Source organism: Vombatus ursinus, unplaced genomic scaffold (genome assembly GCF_900497805.2).
Source record: "Vombatus ursinus unplaced genomic scaffold, bare-nosed wombat genome assembly UNPS02015175.1, whole genome shotgun sequence".
Lineage (NCBI taxonomy): Eukaryota > Metazoa > Chordata > Mammalia > Diprotodontia > Vombatidae > Vombatus > Vombatus ursinus.
The window spans coordinates 6,622,259-6,637,178 of record NW_020954953.1 but is presented as its reverse complement, the minus strand read 5'-3'; the positions used below and the strand labels follow the sequence as shown (position 1 = coordinate 6,637,178).

The 14,920-nt window shown below is 35.4% G+C and overlaps 1 protein-coding gene across 7 annotated transcripts in view; it reads left to right on the top strand.

Annotated features, from left to right (window-relative positions):
- The window catches only part of LOC114031526 (protein SERAC1-like), an 85,483-nt gene that overhangs the window by 41,796 nt on the left and 28,767 nt on the right, over positions 1-14,920 (top strand). For all 7 annotated transcript variants that reach the window (XR_003567750.1, XR_003567749.1, XR_003567747.1 and 4 more), the window contains 2 exons: positions 10,213-10,363; positions 12,972-13,110. Coding sequence is in view for 3 of the 7 variants with exons in the window: in XM_027846656.1 (XP_027702457.1) it covers positions 10,213-10,363; positions 12,972-13,110 (290 nt within the window). In the remaining 4 variants the exon portion in view is untranslated. The remainder of the gene's footprint in view (positions 1-10,212; positions 10,364-12,971; positions 13,111-14,920) is intronic.

Genomic DNA, 14,920 nt, shown 5'->3' with positions numbered 1-14,920 from the left:
ATAATAATAGCACCTATTTCCCAGGGTTATCATTAGCATAAGATGAGATAATATTTGTAAAGTACTTTACAAACCTTAAAGCCCTATGTAAATGCTAGCTAGTTATTATTAATATCATCATCATCATCATCATTATCATCATCACCATGACCACCCAAAGATGAATTTAGGCTACATTTATAGGAATCCTGAATAAGGAAAAGATCATAATATATTAAAATGCATTTTGGGGTTAATATACCAAAACAAGGGTTACTGTGAAGTTACTCCTGAAGTTCTAAGAGACATAATTTCTGGGTAGTTTAATCATTTTATTAGTAAGGCCAGCACATTTATTAATAAAATGTTTGTCTGTCTCTCTTAGACCAAAGACCTTAATGGCAGTGGGCTCACAGTTTATATGCCCTTGGAAGAGTAAGCAGTCAACTCTGATTGGTTAACTATTAATGAGAAAATGAATATTACAGTGAGAGGGTGGGCTGTGTTGTACGTGACTTGGATCATCCAAATCTTGGCCAAAGAGACTTATCTATTTCCATATCACCTGTTTGACAAAAATGAGGATCCACATTTTCCCAGCAAACACAGTGAGAGGAATGCACTCATTAGCCCAAATTTAGAGTTTCTTTTACTGTCTTTGATGAGATCTCCACTGTCTTGGCTGGATGTGTCTTTTAGAAAGATTTCCCACACTGATTGGTTTCTGATGAGGAAGTAGAAAAGGGGAAAAATCTTGATCCTAATACAATAACTAATTATTAAATGCAAGAAAGAAATAATCATTTCTCACAGGATAAACTAAGATGAGATAGCTCTTAGATGGGTCAGTAGCCCGATCACTTTTGGGGTAGGTCACTAGAGTTGTTTGGTTATCACCTTTAATCCATTTCCTTAAGAAAGACCTAACCTTTTGTTCTGCCTACTTTCTGAAAGGTAAAAAGTTTATAAAGCTTTTTTAGGAAAGAGAATTTATTATTTCTTAATATTTTCACTTTTACTAAAAAAAAGATTTTTAATATGCTTCTATATGCATCCTCATAGAGAGTTCAACCCAAAACACTGGTGGCTTTTTTCTAGGTATTTTTTTTTAATACTCTTTAATACTCAAATGTAACATTCCTGAATTGTCCCTTACTCTTACCAAAATGACAGGCTGCTTTTCTGAGCATACATTTCCTGGATGATCTCATTTATTCCACTTCTCTGATGCAAGTCATCACTGGGAATATACATCAGCTTACATATGCCTAAGAGACTACCTGACAGAGTATATAGAGATCTGAGCTGGAATTCAGAAATACCTGCCTTTAACATTCATAATGACTCTGTGACTGTGGCCAAGTCCATTACTCCCTCAGTAACCTAGGCAGTTCTTTGGGATAATACATGCATGAGTTGCAATCTACATTAGTGTAGCTATTTTCCATACCAGTGGCTCTCCACATGAATGAAATATAGGGTTAATAGGTAAAAAAAATAGTTACTATGAATCTCCTTCCTATATCACTCCCTTCAGTTGTTCTCCTGCAATAAGAAGCATGGTGAAATGAGGGTGGAAGATGCAATACAAAAAGAAGAGTGTTTATGCCCAACATGAGCCTTTTTATTGCCTTTTATCGCCATTTTGTTTCTAAATTTTATAGTAGATTTTTCTTTCATTTGGACCCAGTGCAGCATATTTTTTAAAAATAGACTTTATTTTAACATTCATTTTTAAAAATTTCGAGTTCCAAATTCCCCGTCTTCAGCCCCTTCCTACCCATTGAGAAGACAGGCAAATGATATCGATTATACATGTGAAGTTATGTAAAATATGTTTCTATATTAGCCATGTTGCCAAAAAATAAAAAGGAAGAAAAAGTAAGTAAAGAATGTATGCTTTCAGTTTGCACTCAGAGTTCATCAGTTCTCTCTCAGGATATATAGCATTTTTCATCATGGATGAAATTTGGAATTATCTTTGGAACTCTCTTAATCCTGAACTGGAATTTTCAGAATACTTTTTGCCAATCACTCTTTTGTCCACCTTTACGTTGAAGTCACTAAGGATGAAAATATTGTTAACTTGGGTTGGAGAATCTTCAAGTTCTTCATAGAATTTCTCTACTTTTTCATCCTCTACAACAGATATTGGCATTTAAGTTGCCACTGTCTTCATGGTGACTGTTTTGCTTATGCTCAGCACTATGAGGTAATATGGCTAAGCATCCTGTGATTTTTGTTGCCTTTGAATACACAATGAAACCAACTCCAGTATTTACCTCTCTGTCATATATAGGTGTGGACCACATTTTACTGGACAAGCTTTTTAAAATTATTTTTAAAAATTCATACTCTCCTCCCCCTAAACCCCTCCTCAAACGGAAATCATAATGGAAAGGAAAAAACAAAACCAAACCCCTCTTACGGGTGTGGATAAGCAAACCAAATTTCCCCATTGGCCATATTAAAAATATATGTATTTCTCGGTCTACAATGAGTCTACTGTCTATCTGTAGATAGGTAGCATGTTTCATCATGAGTCCTCTGGAATCATAGTTATTGTGCTGATCAGAGTTCCTAAGTCTTTTAAAGTTTTCTGTCTTTACAATATTGTTTTTATTTGTATATATTATTTTCCTAGTTCTACTTACTTTACTGTGCATCAGTTCTTGCAAGTCTTCCCGTTTCTCTGAAATCATCCCCTTAATCATTTCTTATAGCATAGTGGTATTCCATTGCATTCTCATATACTATAATTTGTTCAGCCATTCATTCTTCAATTGATGGGCATCCCCTAAGTTTCCAATTATTTACCACTTCAAAAAGCTATAAATATCTTTGTACATCTTTGAATATTTTAGTGAAGGTGTGTTTTGCTTAGGGTTAATTCCTCCCTTATTCATTTCTTCCTCTTATTTCCCCATCTCCCTTCTTCCCTTTTCTACTTTTTCCCTGTTAAGTGAAATGTATTTTTTTTCCTTTTGGTGAGGCAATCAAGGTTAAGTGACTTGCCTAGGGTCACACAGCTAGTAAATGTCAAGTGTCTGAGGCCAGATTTGAACTCAGGTCTTCCTGACTCCGAAGCCAGAGCTTTATCCACTGTGCCACCTAGCTGTCCCTGTGAAATGTATTTCTGTACCAACTTTGCATGTGTACATTCAAGTGAGTATTCTGCCATCCTTTCACTAGTTCAGTTGAGAGTGATATTCAAGTAACACCTGCTTTCCCTCTCCTTTTGTCTTTGTTTCTGTAGACTTCTACTTGTGTGCTCTGATTATATGGAATCATTTCCCCCGTCCTTCCTTTCCCTGTTTTATCCTTCCCTACTGTATTCCTCTTCCCCTTCCTTTCCATTATTCGTTTAAGATCACCAAGACAGACCACTCTCTGGCCCTCTATCTAATTAGACTCCCTTTATGATGTCTGATGATAATAGGGTTCAGAGGTGGTACATGTACCATCTCTCCATATTAGCATGTAAATAGTTTATCTTTGTTTAGCTCATTATGATTGTTTATTCATTATTACCTTTTTATGTCGCTCTTGTCTCCTGTGTTCGTATTTTAAAGTTCCTCTGTAGTTCTGATCTTTTCATTAGGAATGAACACTTGGAGGTCTTCTTTTTCATTAATAGCCAATTTTTCTCTGTAGGATTATACTCAGTTTTTCTGGGTTAATTCTTCTTAGTAGTAAGCTTAGATCCTTTGCCTTCTGGAATATGGCTCTCTGCTTCCGTATCTTATTTACATCTAAATTGTGTGTGATATTGGCTATAGCTCTTCGGTACTTGAATTCTCTCTGGTTGCTTGCAGTATTTTTTCTTTGACCTAGAAACTCTGGATTTTGGCCATAATATTGCAGGGAAATTTAATTTTTTAGTTTCTTTTAGGAGGTAACTAGTGGATTCCATGTCCACTTGGCCCTCTGGATTTCTTTAAATCTGATGTCTAGGCATTTTGGGTGTTGTTTTTTTTTTGAGGGGTGGGTGGGCTTAGCTTTCAGGTAATTCATTGATTCTTAAGTGATCTCTTCAATTTTTTTTCTAGGTCAATTATTTTTGTTATGAGATACCTTATATTTTCTTCTAGTTTTTAAATCTTTTGACTGTGTTTTAATATTTCTTGTCTCGTAGAATCATTTTCTACTTAATCTGTTTAGTCTATTTAGACTGAAGGCTATCTTTTAATTTTCTTTCAGGAGTTACTGTGACCAAAGATTTTATTGCTTAATAGTCACTTATGTTGGGCCCTTTCTTGCTTACCTAGGCTTGTTCTTGGACATCAGATGTAGTCTTGTGATGGAAGTCTTTTCCGCTTCTGTCAGAGTTTGTACTCTTCATGTAGTCTCCATGTAGAAGAGCCCAGGTCATCTTCACATCCTGATGAGGTACTAGACTAGTTCTTTTACTGAGGATTCTATGAAGGTAACTGACATTAAGTCACCAAGTGTTATTATTTAATATGAGTATTCTGTAGGACAAAAAGATTGAATTATCCAAAGCATTAATAAAATATATAACTAGGTAAAACTTTGGGCTGCTCTAGTGGACTGAATGGTATATAATATGGATAATCCATATTTAAAACTTTATGAAGATAAAATTTATAGGCTAGACAGTCAGTAAGTCAATATTATATCACATAGTTGGTAAACATTACTATGAGCCGGGTTCTGTGCTAAATGCTGAGGATGCAAAGAAAGGCACAAGACAGTCCCTTCTCCAGAGGAACTCACAATCTACTAGATTACATTATCCAATCAATAGGCTTTTCATTTTACTGTATGATAATAGTAATCTTCCATTGTCAGCATGTGACTTTAATGATAATTACATTGAGCAAACATCTGGAAATCTTTCCATTTGCAGATGGAGACTATACTGTAAAATGTAAGAGCTGTCAGAGTGAAAATAGTTATTTTGGCTTGACAGTAGCAAAAAAAACCCTTTGCCTTAGGTAGAAATTGGTTCTGTTGCTTTTCAGAGTGATTCATTGTTTGTTTTTTTATATTACAAATTATGGAACAATAGATATTTTCATTGTTTCTGTTCTTTCACTGTATATGCATACTTTTTTCTTTTAAAAGATTTTGTAATTTTTCACATTTGTGTAGGTCTAGTCTTGCCATTTTTAGCTAGACAATATTAGAAAAAAAAATAAGTTTTTTTCTTTTATAACTTTAACATAAAATATACTTTAACCTAACCTATAACTTTAACCTAAAAATTATTGAACCGATAGCTGCTGTTTTCATAAAAGGAAGGTATTTAAACTTGATGAAGTGATATTATGTTCCCACAGTTCAAAGATATTAAATTACTTTTTAACTGGTTATAATGACTATGTTTAATTATAAAATAATATACATAGGCATTCCAGAAATTGTCGATTTGACTTGACTAGGGTAATACTTTAATACTTTAATTTGTGATCTCATCAATGTGGTTATTCCATCCTGCTGCAAATAGCAGCACATTCATGCCTTATCAATTTATGTGATACTTATTTGCATTTTTTCTTAGATTGTCTTAGCATGTTGAGGGTTTTTTCTAGGTCTTCTTAAATTTTGTGGATTTATGCTTGCTGTTACATAGTCACTGTTATGTGAAAACAAGCAGTCATTATGCTTTTGTGACTTCTGCTTTTCTGAAAATTAAAGTAGGTGATGGGTGGGAGAATGTAATTTGTTTAGACTTTAAAATAAGCATAAACTCATTATATTGGAATTGGAAGTGACCTTAGTCCAGTCTTCTAATTTTATAAGTGAGTAAACTGAATCCTGGGGAAGGGAAGTGCTTTGTTTTGTTTTGTTTTGTTTTTGTGAGGCAGTTGAGGTTAAGTGACTTACTCAGAGTCGCACAGCTAGTGAGTGTTATGTGTCTGAGGTCAGACTTGAACTCAGGTCCTCCTGACTCCAGGGCTGGTGCTGTATCTACTACGCCACCTAGCTGCCCTGGGAAGTGCCTTGTTGAAGGTTACATGATCAGTTAGTGGCAGACCCCAGACTAATCTTTTGACTCCCATTTAAGTTCTCATTACACTATGCCGTTTTGACAACAGCTAATATTGAGGAAGCTCTTATGATATGCAGAGCATTGTGTTAAGTGTTTGGGTAGATATAAAGCTTAGTGAACACAAATTTCCTGCTATCATCAAGCTTACAGTATGGGGCGGGAGGGAAGTGGCTAAGATACAATCACAATAGATGCACCCTAGTAGATGAGTGAACTAAAGAGGTGCAAAATATAGTCTGCCGTACAAGGTTGTCATTATTAGCGAATCATGGAAGATTTCCTAGAGGAAGCAGACTTTGAGTGAGCTTAGAAGGATGGCTAGGAATTCAGCAGGCTGGTAGTAGAGGAAGACTTTTCCAATATAGGGAATAGCTTATCCAAGAGTGTGGGCATTTTAGGGCATGTTTGGAAGATCGAAAATGTAACCCAGCTTAATTGAAGTGTACAGTACATGGAAAGAAGTAATATTAGTTAAGGTCGGAAAGATAAGATTATAGAGAAGGACCGTGAGTTCTAGGCAAAGGAATAAGAACTTAAATCAACAGGAAGCAGGAAGCATTGTATTCCATGGAGCTCAATGAAATTTTCATCACTTTGATCGAGAGCCGATTTTGATATTTAATATTCATATCTTCATACCTTTATGGTATTTTGTTTTGATACTCTTACATATTTCTGCCAATTTCTAGTAAATGAATCTCAATAAAACCCTTTCCTCAAACTTTATATAAGCTTAAAATAGCTAAATGTAGACCTACTAGTGGAGATCAACTCTTCTGGAACATAAAGTTATAGAGAGTTGACTTGTCCTGAATCAGCCAGCCAGTGTGTAAGAGGTGGGACTTGAACCCAAGTCTTCATGATTCCAAGGCCATTCTCCATTCATTATGCCAAGCTTGCTCTTTCAGTAGTTCATTTTAAAATTCATGTCTCCAATTTTTAAAAACTTTTTTTGTTATTTAGTAATATTTAAAAATCTACTTTTATAATACTTCCATTGTGAATGACATCTAGGTTAGCTTCTTGAAAATGTGGAATGACAGTTAAACTTGAAAAAAAAAAACCACCTTTATTTAGTTATTTCATTTATGTAGTTATGTCATTTTATGGTACCTGACTAATGCCACTAGTAATGTTATAAAATATATATTAGTTTACATAATTATGTTGCATATAAATTTTGATTTGTCAATATTTTATCATTTTTTTTATCACATCTGTGATTTTGCTGGTATAGGACGTTCTCAGTGAGGAAACTCCCTCTACCAATGCATTTGGCACTAACTCTACAACTTTTTAGTTTCCTAGAGGGAAACTTAAATCCAGGTACCTTCTTGACTCAGCCCTGTTCGCTATCTGCTGCTTCTTCCAAACATTAAGTATGTATTATATTTGAGGCACTATTTCTAGATTCTGAGACTGCAAAGTTAAATAAGGCATGGTTCCTGTCCTTAAGGCACTTAAAATTTATTGGGACAGAGGAGCAGTCAAGATAAAATATGTCTATATATAATATGAGGCCAAGTGTATTAGGTGTAAAGGTTAGGTCCAGTTCTGTGAGAAATTTTAGGAGGGAGAGAGGGATAGGTGTGACCAAAGGTGTAGAAATTGGGGATGGTGAATAGTCCACTTGGCTAGAATTGTTGTTGTTTGTCCTTCATTCTCGAAGAGGACCATGGTTTCAGAAAGGTGATGCCATGACTTGTGAGTGAATTGGATTTAAGTGAAGGAGGGCTATGTAAAGTCACCAGCCTCATTTTCTCCTCTGGAGCCATCTGGGTCCAGTGGTGAGCTATAGATCAGTACATCTGGAGATGGCCATGGATGCAGTGGGAGACCTTAGCCTTTTTAAGCCAAGGTCTTTAATAGGTCTCAGTTTGACTGAGGCAACATCCATTTAGTGATTCAGGCTAGGTAAGAAATGAGGCAAAGAATGGCCTCTTTTACCTAGTCAAAAAACAAATCAATCTAGGAGGGGAAGACCCTCAGGGTTTCTGACCAAAACAGAAACAATTGTTATTTACTTGGCCGAGAGAGAGAGAGAGAGAGAGAGAGAGAGAGAGAGAGAGAGAGAGAGTGTGTGTGTGTGTGTGTGTGTGTGTGTGAAAGGAGTAGTGTGAGAGAAAGTGGAAAAGGTAAGATTGAAAGCTAATTATAGGAGGCCTGGGGTGCTACGGTAGAGAGTTGTTTTTTTGTTTGTTTGTTTTTTTACTATATTGGCTCTGCATTGGAGTGGGAAGCCTAGAAGCAGAAAGACTTGTTAGGAGATAATGATAATAGTTCAGGAAGTAATGAAGATCAAAACTCATAGTTCTGACAGTGGGACCAGAAAGGGGGGAGAGAGAGAGAGAGAGAGAGGTAGAATGTATAGCATTGGACAACCAACAAGGTGTGGGTAGCTGGAGAGGAAAGAATTAAAGACTGAATTTTTAAGCCTCAATAACTTGTTGGTGCCATCATCAGAAATAGAAAAATTAGGAGTGGTAGTTTTGAGAGGAATGTGCTGAGTTCAGTTTTGTGCATGTTGAGTTTGAAGTGTTGATAGGTTCAGCATATTGTATGGAATGCTGGACTAGAGTTGTAGGGTGGAGGTAGATGCATAGAAGTAACAATTCTAGTCATAGAAGTGTAAGGACTAGGAGAATGCGTTGTAATGGAAATCAAGGAAAATAAGAAATTGGGAGGGGCATGTGGGAGTGAGGGTGGGAAGGTGCAGATAGGTTAAGAATGATGAAGACTGAAAAAAGGCTTTTTTGGTAAGAGGTGATTGTTGAGCTTGGACTGAGTAGTTTCAGTAGATGGGGACAGAAGCCAGACTAGAGACTACTCTTTCTAGAATTTTGCTAGTGAAAAAGAGGAAAGCGCTAATAGCTTGAGTATTGTAGTAGAATCATGAGTGGATTTACTTTGAGGATAGATATATTAAAACTAAAGCATTTTTGAAGAAGAGAAAGAGCTGGCAGAAAAGGAGAGATTGAAAGAGGACGTGGAACCAGGGATAGAAATGGAAAGTTAGCTTTGGCAAGTGCATCTGTTGAAACTGCATATATCTCTTTTGAGATAATATTCCTTTGATCATTTTATCTTTAAGAAATACTGAGTAATGTTTGGAGCCAAGATAATTTGTTGAATGAATTTCTTAAGGTAACAGGAATAGGATAAATGACAGTTTCACTGTGTAGTTTGATGTTTAAAATCTTCCCTCAGATAAAGATTATTCTATACAAGTCTTAGTAAACCAAAGGAGAAGTTAAAATTTTCTGATATGAAATTACATATATATTATTTTAGACTTTTTAAACTGGGTCTTGCACTGACACCCACATAGGATAAAAATACATATTTGAAGGCTTTAAAAAAGCTTTTTGTGATCAGTTTCTAAATTAAGTATAACATTTTTAGAATATCCAGGTGGCATCAAGGTCAATACAGTAATAGTTAACATGTCTTTGAAATATGAAGATTTATTGAAAAAGGAAAGGCCATAATATGATTAGCATAATATAATTTCTCAGTAGACACTGACCAAAAATTAAGGTTACACTTGATCTTTAAAGGATAAACAAGAGTTTTTAGAGTGTAGTTTCTGTACAGTGAGAAATAAAAAACATACTCAGGATATTTCTGTTATAAAAGATGAATTAGATATGTACTTTTGAAAGAGTTTTGTAAAATAATAAAGGACTAATTCTCTGCTCCTGTTTTCCATTTCTAGAAAAAGCAGTGTAAGAGAACACTTCATAAAATTAAAGCCGTACTATTTAGAATTAATAAATGCTATGCTTCTCTACTTAGCTAGTAATTAACTTGCAGAATGCTGTTTTAACTGTGCTAACTAGAATTTTTTTTAAAGGGCTTTAGGTTTTTATACTGTTAACTATTCATAAGCTGATTTTGAAGAGGAATTCTTTGTTAAAGGTAGAGGCTCAAATAGTGAAAAATAATTTATAGGATTTGCAACTTGTTTGGAAACATTTAACATTAACCAGCCACTGTCATATGTGCCTGTAGACTCATTGGATCTTAGAAATCTTAGAAAATGACTGCGTTAGAATAAACTAGCCTCATCAATTCAGGAAAAACCTTGTCTCAGGAGAGAGAAATATTTATGGTTTGCTTTCACTGTCCTTCATTTAAAATCTCTCCCCAGCTTAATTTTCAAAAATATGAGACTTGGTTATATAATAATTGAAGAAATTTTCTTTTTTTTATACTAGGCTGGGTTTCCATACTGGCTGAAGCAGCGAAATCCCCCCATGTCGTTCACGCTTCACATGCTGCCAGAACCCTGGCTAACCTGGACAGGGAAACTGTGCAAGAAAAGTACCAGGATGGAGTGTATGTGCTACATCCACAGTATCGTACTAGGTAAGAAAGCAGCATGGAATAGAATTACTTCCTTTTCTTGGGGCACGTTAATTGTGTAGCACTGAGAGTTTTGATCTTCCTTTCACAAATTAAATACCATTAAGTATAGGAAAATCAATCAGTAGGAATTTCTTCAATTCCTCAATCAGTAGGAATTTCTTAAAATACTAGTTTTGCGTCCCTACTCAAGAACCTTCAGCAGGCTCCCCCTTTCCTACTATGTGAAGGCCATACTCTGCCTTTTTCTAGACCTTTTGTAGTCTTATCCCACCCTGCAGTTCTAACTGTATTTCTCCTTTCTCCCCAACATGCAAAGTTCACTCCAGTCGTGTCTGTCTCTTCACTGTTATGCATACATTCCACATTCATTCCCCCTGTTGCCTGTGCTTGTTTTGTTCCCATTGCTCCTTTCTCTTCCTTTTTGTGTATACAAGTCATTCTACTTATTCTTCAAAACTGGGTTCACTTCCAGTACCCATGAATTCATTATCTTTCTACTTCAACTCATATCAGTCTCCATTCTTAGAGTTTCTGTCGTCAATTCCTTATAGTTTTTTTTTAATTTTCCAAATTTCCTTTTATAATCTCGTGTATTAGCTTTCCCCTTATATAGATTATGCTAGCCTTGTGGGCAGGATTTTATATTTCATTGCTTCTCCTATCGTGCTGGTTACATAAATACTTATTACTTGATTGATTGATAATATTTTATTAAATAAAATTCTTTTGAGTCACTATTGAGACAGTGGTTGGCTTCATGATTTGAAGATAGTAATTGAAAGCCTTTAACTAAAATAATGCTTTATCTGACTTCATTGGAATATGAGATGATTTGTTGAGGCAATTTTATAGATAGCTGAAGTTCCCCGTCCCATTGCTGAAATGTTTTCTTTCTAACCATTTTCGATGAAAAAATTTTTATTCTAAAATACATTACATAAGTTCTTAACAGGGCAACTAGGTGGCACAGTGGATAGAATGCTAGGCCTGGAGTCAGGAAGACCAGAGTTCAAATGTTGCTTCAGATACTTACTGGACTTGTGACCCTGTTTACCTCAGTTTTCTTATCTGTCAAATGAGATGCAGAAGGAAATGGCAAACCACTCCAGTATCTTTGCAAGAAAACCCAAATGGGGTCACAAAGAGTCAGACACAACTGAAACAACTGAATAACAACAAATCCTTGTCTTGGTGAACAGGAGTAGATAAAATAGAATTTAATTTTTTCTGATAGTTAGGTGTCATCATCATGAACGTCAGTTACCATTCTACACTGAAATATGGTGATGCCTTACAAGTGATCAAGGTGCATGTCGGGTAGTTTGCCTCTATGCTAAGTGAATCCTGGGTGTCCATATTTGTTAAATTAGTGTTTCTCCTGTATTTTCCTTCACTGTTTCTGGTTTCAAAGTATATGGCAACCTCTTTACTCCTTACTACTTATGATTTATTTTTGGTTGTAACCTAAGAAGGTCAGAAAGTTTCCAGGAAAGAACAGATAGTCAAAACTTACTAAATAAGTAATTTTAATTTTATAAGAATATTAAGTTATGCTTTGATGGTTGTACTCCTACAAACCCAAGAGAATGGGATTTTTTGTGTTCTTTTCTTACTACTCTAAGGCACTGTTTTCTGACTTCATGACTATTTGAGATTATTGAGGTTGACAGAAATCTGATTGCTAGATTGCTCCATATTCATCCATTCAAAATGGACCCAGGAGACTGGGACCTGGAGAAAATTGTGCTAATGTAAAAGAAATTCAACAGTGACAGGAGTTTTTCTACAATTTGAAAGCATTACTTGTACTAGTTTTTTAAATTATTTATGATCACCACCATCAGATGTATCATTGCTATGGCAGTGAGTATAGAAGGGACCGTTGAGCTTTAACGAACTGGTTAAATTTGGGGCAGATTTTTTTTTTTAAATCAATGGTTTGTAAAATGTATGTGTTCCCAGGGAGCAATGGAGACTGCTTTTCAATATGAAATCTTAACTATCATTTTAATTTCACTTTGTAAACAAAATTAATTTAACAATGTTTCATATGTATAAACTTTGCCACTAAAATATCAGCCATAATTCCTCCTTAGTTTGCCTTCCCTCAGGAAGTATGTAGAAATAAATTTGTTTTAAATCTTCCTTTATTTCTGATACAGATCATTTTAACCCTGGATAAATGTCACTTTGCAAGACTTTATCTGCTCCCCTTCACATATAAAGACTATGGAATGACAATATCTTCTTTTATTATTTTTTCATATTCTGTTATTGGTTCTCTGAAATATATAACCCATGAGATAGGATATGAGGGTAATCTGGTTATGTTAGCTGTCACCTCATTCTTTACCATTTTTGATTTGGCTGACCTGAGCGGTTAGATTTGTATCCTAGCCATCACTCACTTTTTGGTATGTGTTGTGTATCCTAAGTCAAAGAAGATAACCTTCCCTGAATATATATACCCATGAACTACGTAATAATCAGGTTTCACTGTGTTTCAGATAGAATTGGGATAGCAGCAGGAAAAGGAAGGATATTAGAGATTCTCACTGGTGCAATAATGTACATATTCTGCTTCTTTTAAAACTCTCTCTCTTATTAGTCAGCCCATCAAAGCAGATGTCCTTTTTATTCATGGCCTTATGGGAGCAGCCTTCAAAACTTGGCGTCAGCAGGACTGTGATAAGCTTGAAATTGGAAAGGCCTCAGATGAAGAATGTTACACACAGTGTTGGCCCAAGGTAAGGAAAACAGAATAGTTCTTTGGAGATCATTTATTCAGGGAACACTTCAGAGAGAATATGATAGCTAGTAAAGTTGTAATATGGTCAAGAATACTGTGTTTGTCCTGAGTCCCCTTTTCTCTGTACTTTCTCTTCCTTTCTTATCAATATCCATGTATTGAATCATCACATTTATGGAGATGACTTCCATATCTCTATATTAAGCCCAAATCTCTCTCTTGAACTCCAGTTCTTGCTATCCTGTTGATATCTATGTATGTCTAAAACAGAACTTATATTTTCTCCGAAAACTAAACTTTCTCCTGTAGACTTGCCTGTTTCTCTTTTGCAAACTTTGGTTTGCAAGTTTAGTCATCCTTGACTCTTCCTTTTTTCCCTTCCTTTTTTCACCTAATCTGTTGACAATTGTACCTCCATCATGTCTCACGTCTGTCACCTTCTCTCCAATAGCATAACCTATTTCAATTCCTCATCATTGCAATTGCTTCTTAATTTGTCTCCCTGATTCTAGTCCCTTTCCCTTCTAATCCAGTCCCTAGACAGTTGCCTAATTGATATTATTAAAGTATAAGTCTGACTGTATCATGCTCCTACAAAACTGAACCAAACCTTCAGTTCCACATCAGCTTTGGAGAAAACAGTGAAATCCTCAGGCTGACATTTTTAAGGCCCCTCATAATCTGATTCTCGCCTTTATTTTTAGTCTTATTCCCCTTTCTATACATTATATTTCAGTCAAGCAGGCTTGCTAGCTGTTCCTTGTGCATGACATTCTTTTTCATGCCTTTCCAAAGGTGCTTCCAAATGCTTGTAATGTATTCCCTTCTCACCTCTGCCCTTTAAAATCCCTAGCTTCCTTCAGAATACAGCTCAGGTATCACCTTCTACAAGAAACCTTCCCTGATATCCCCTAACCCACCCAGTTGTTATTGCTGTCTCCTTCTTGAAATAGTTTGGTATATATTTTATGTTTCCTTATCTGGGCATGTGTATTTCCCTTCCTCCTGATAGAATGTAAGTTCCTTGGAGGCAGAGAATTATATCCGCATTGCCTTGCACGTGTTAGACACTTAATAAATGTTTATTGGAATGAAATAGTAAAGAACACTATAAATGTTTTTCATCAGTAACTGTACATCCTAATAATTTTCATATTTATGCCATTAACATCAGTCTCTTGCCTACTTAGTAATACATGTTGTGTAATTTCTTGCATGAGTTAGAATACTGTAGTCTGTAGAAAGTAAAAAGGGGGAAAAATTAGGCCTTTTCCAGAAATAGAACATTACTAATATAAATGAAAATAATTTCATTGGTAATATAACTAGACTATAGTAATCAGTATTCATTTAATGGTTAGATATTGCAACTATTCATTATCACAATATTAAATTTGTGAGAGCTTGAAATAGAAATTCCTATAGTATCTAGAATCATGAGAATTGTCACGTGAATGTATTTATTTGTCTTACAAGATCCTTTTTACATAACAGTAGTGTTGTTTATACTTGGTTTGCTGGGGCACTGAGGCATAGAAATATTATAACATGCCCAAAGTCATGCTGTTCCAGAACTGTATATGTAAATATTATCTCTGGTCTCCTGGTACTAAACTTTAATCACCAGGCCTTCTATAGAATCACATTCATCCATTTAAATTCAGCAAGGAGTTATTTGGAAATAGTTATTTGGAATTCTGTTTAAAATGGCAGCGAGGTGGTACAGCGGATGGAGCTCCAGCATTGGAGTCAGGAGGACCTGAGTTCAAATCTGGCCTCAGACAGTGGACACTTACTAGCTGTGTAAT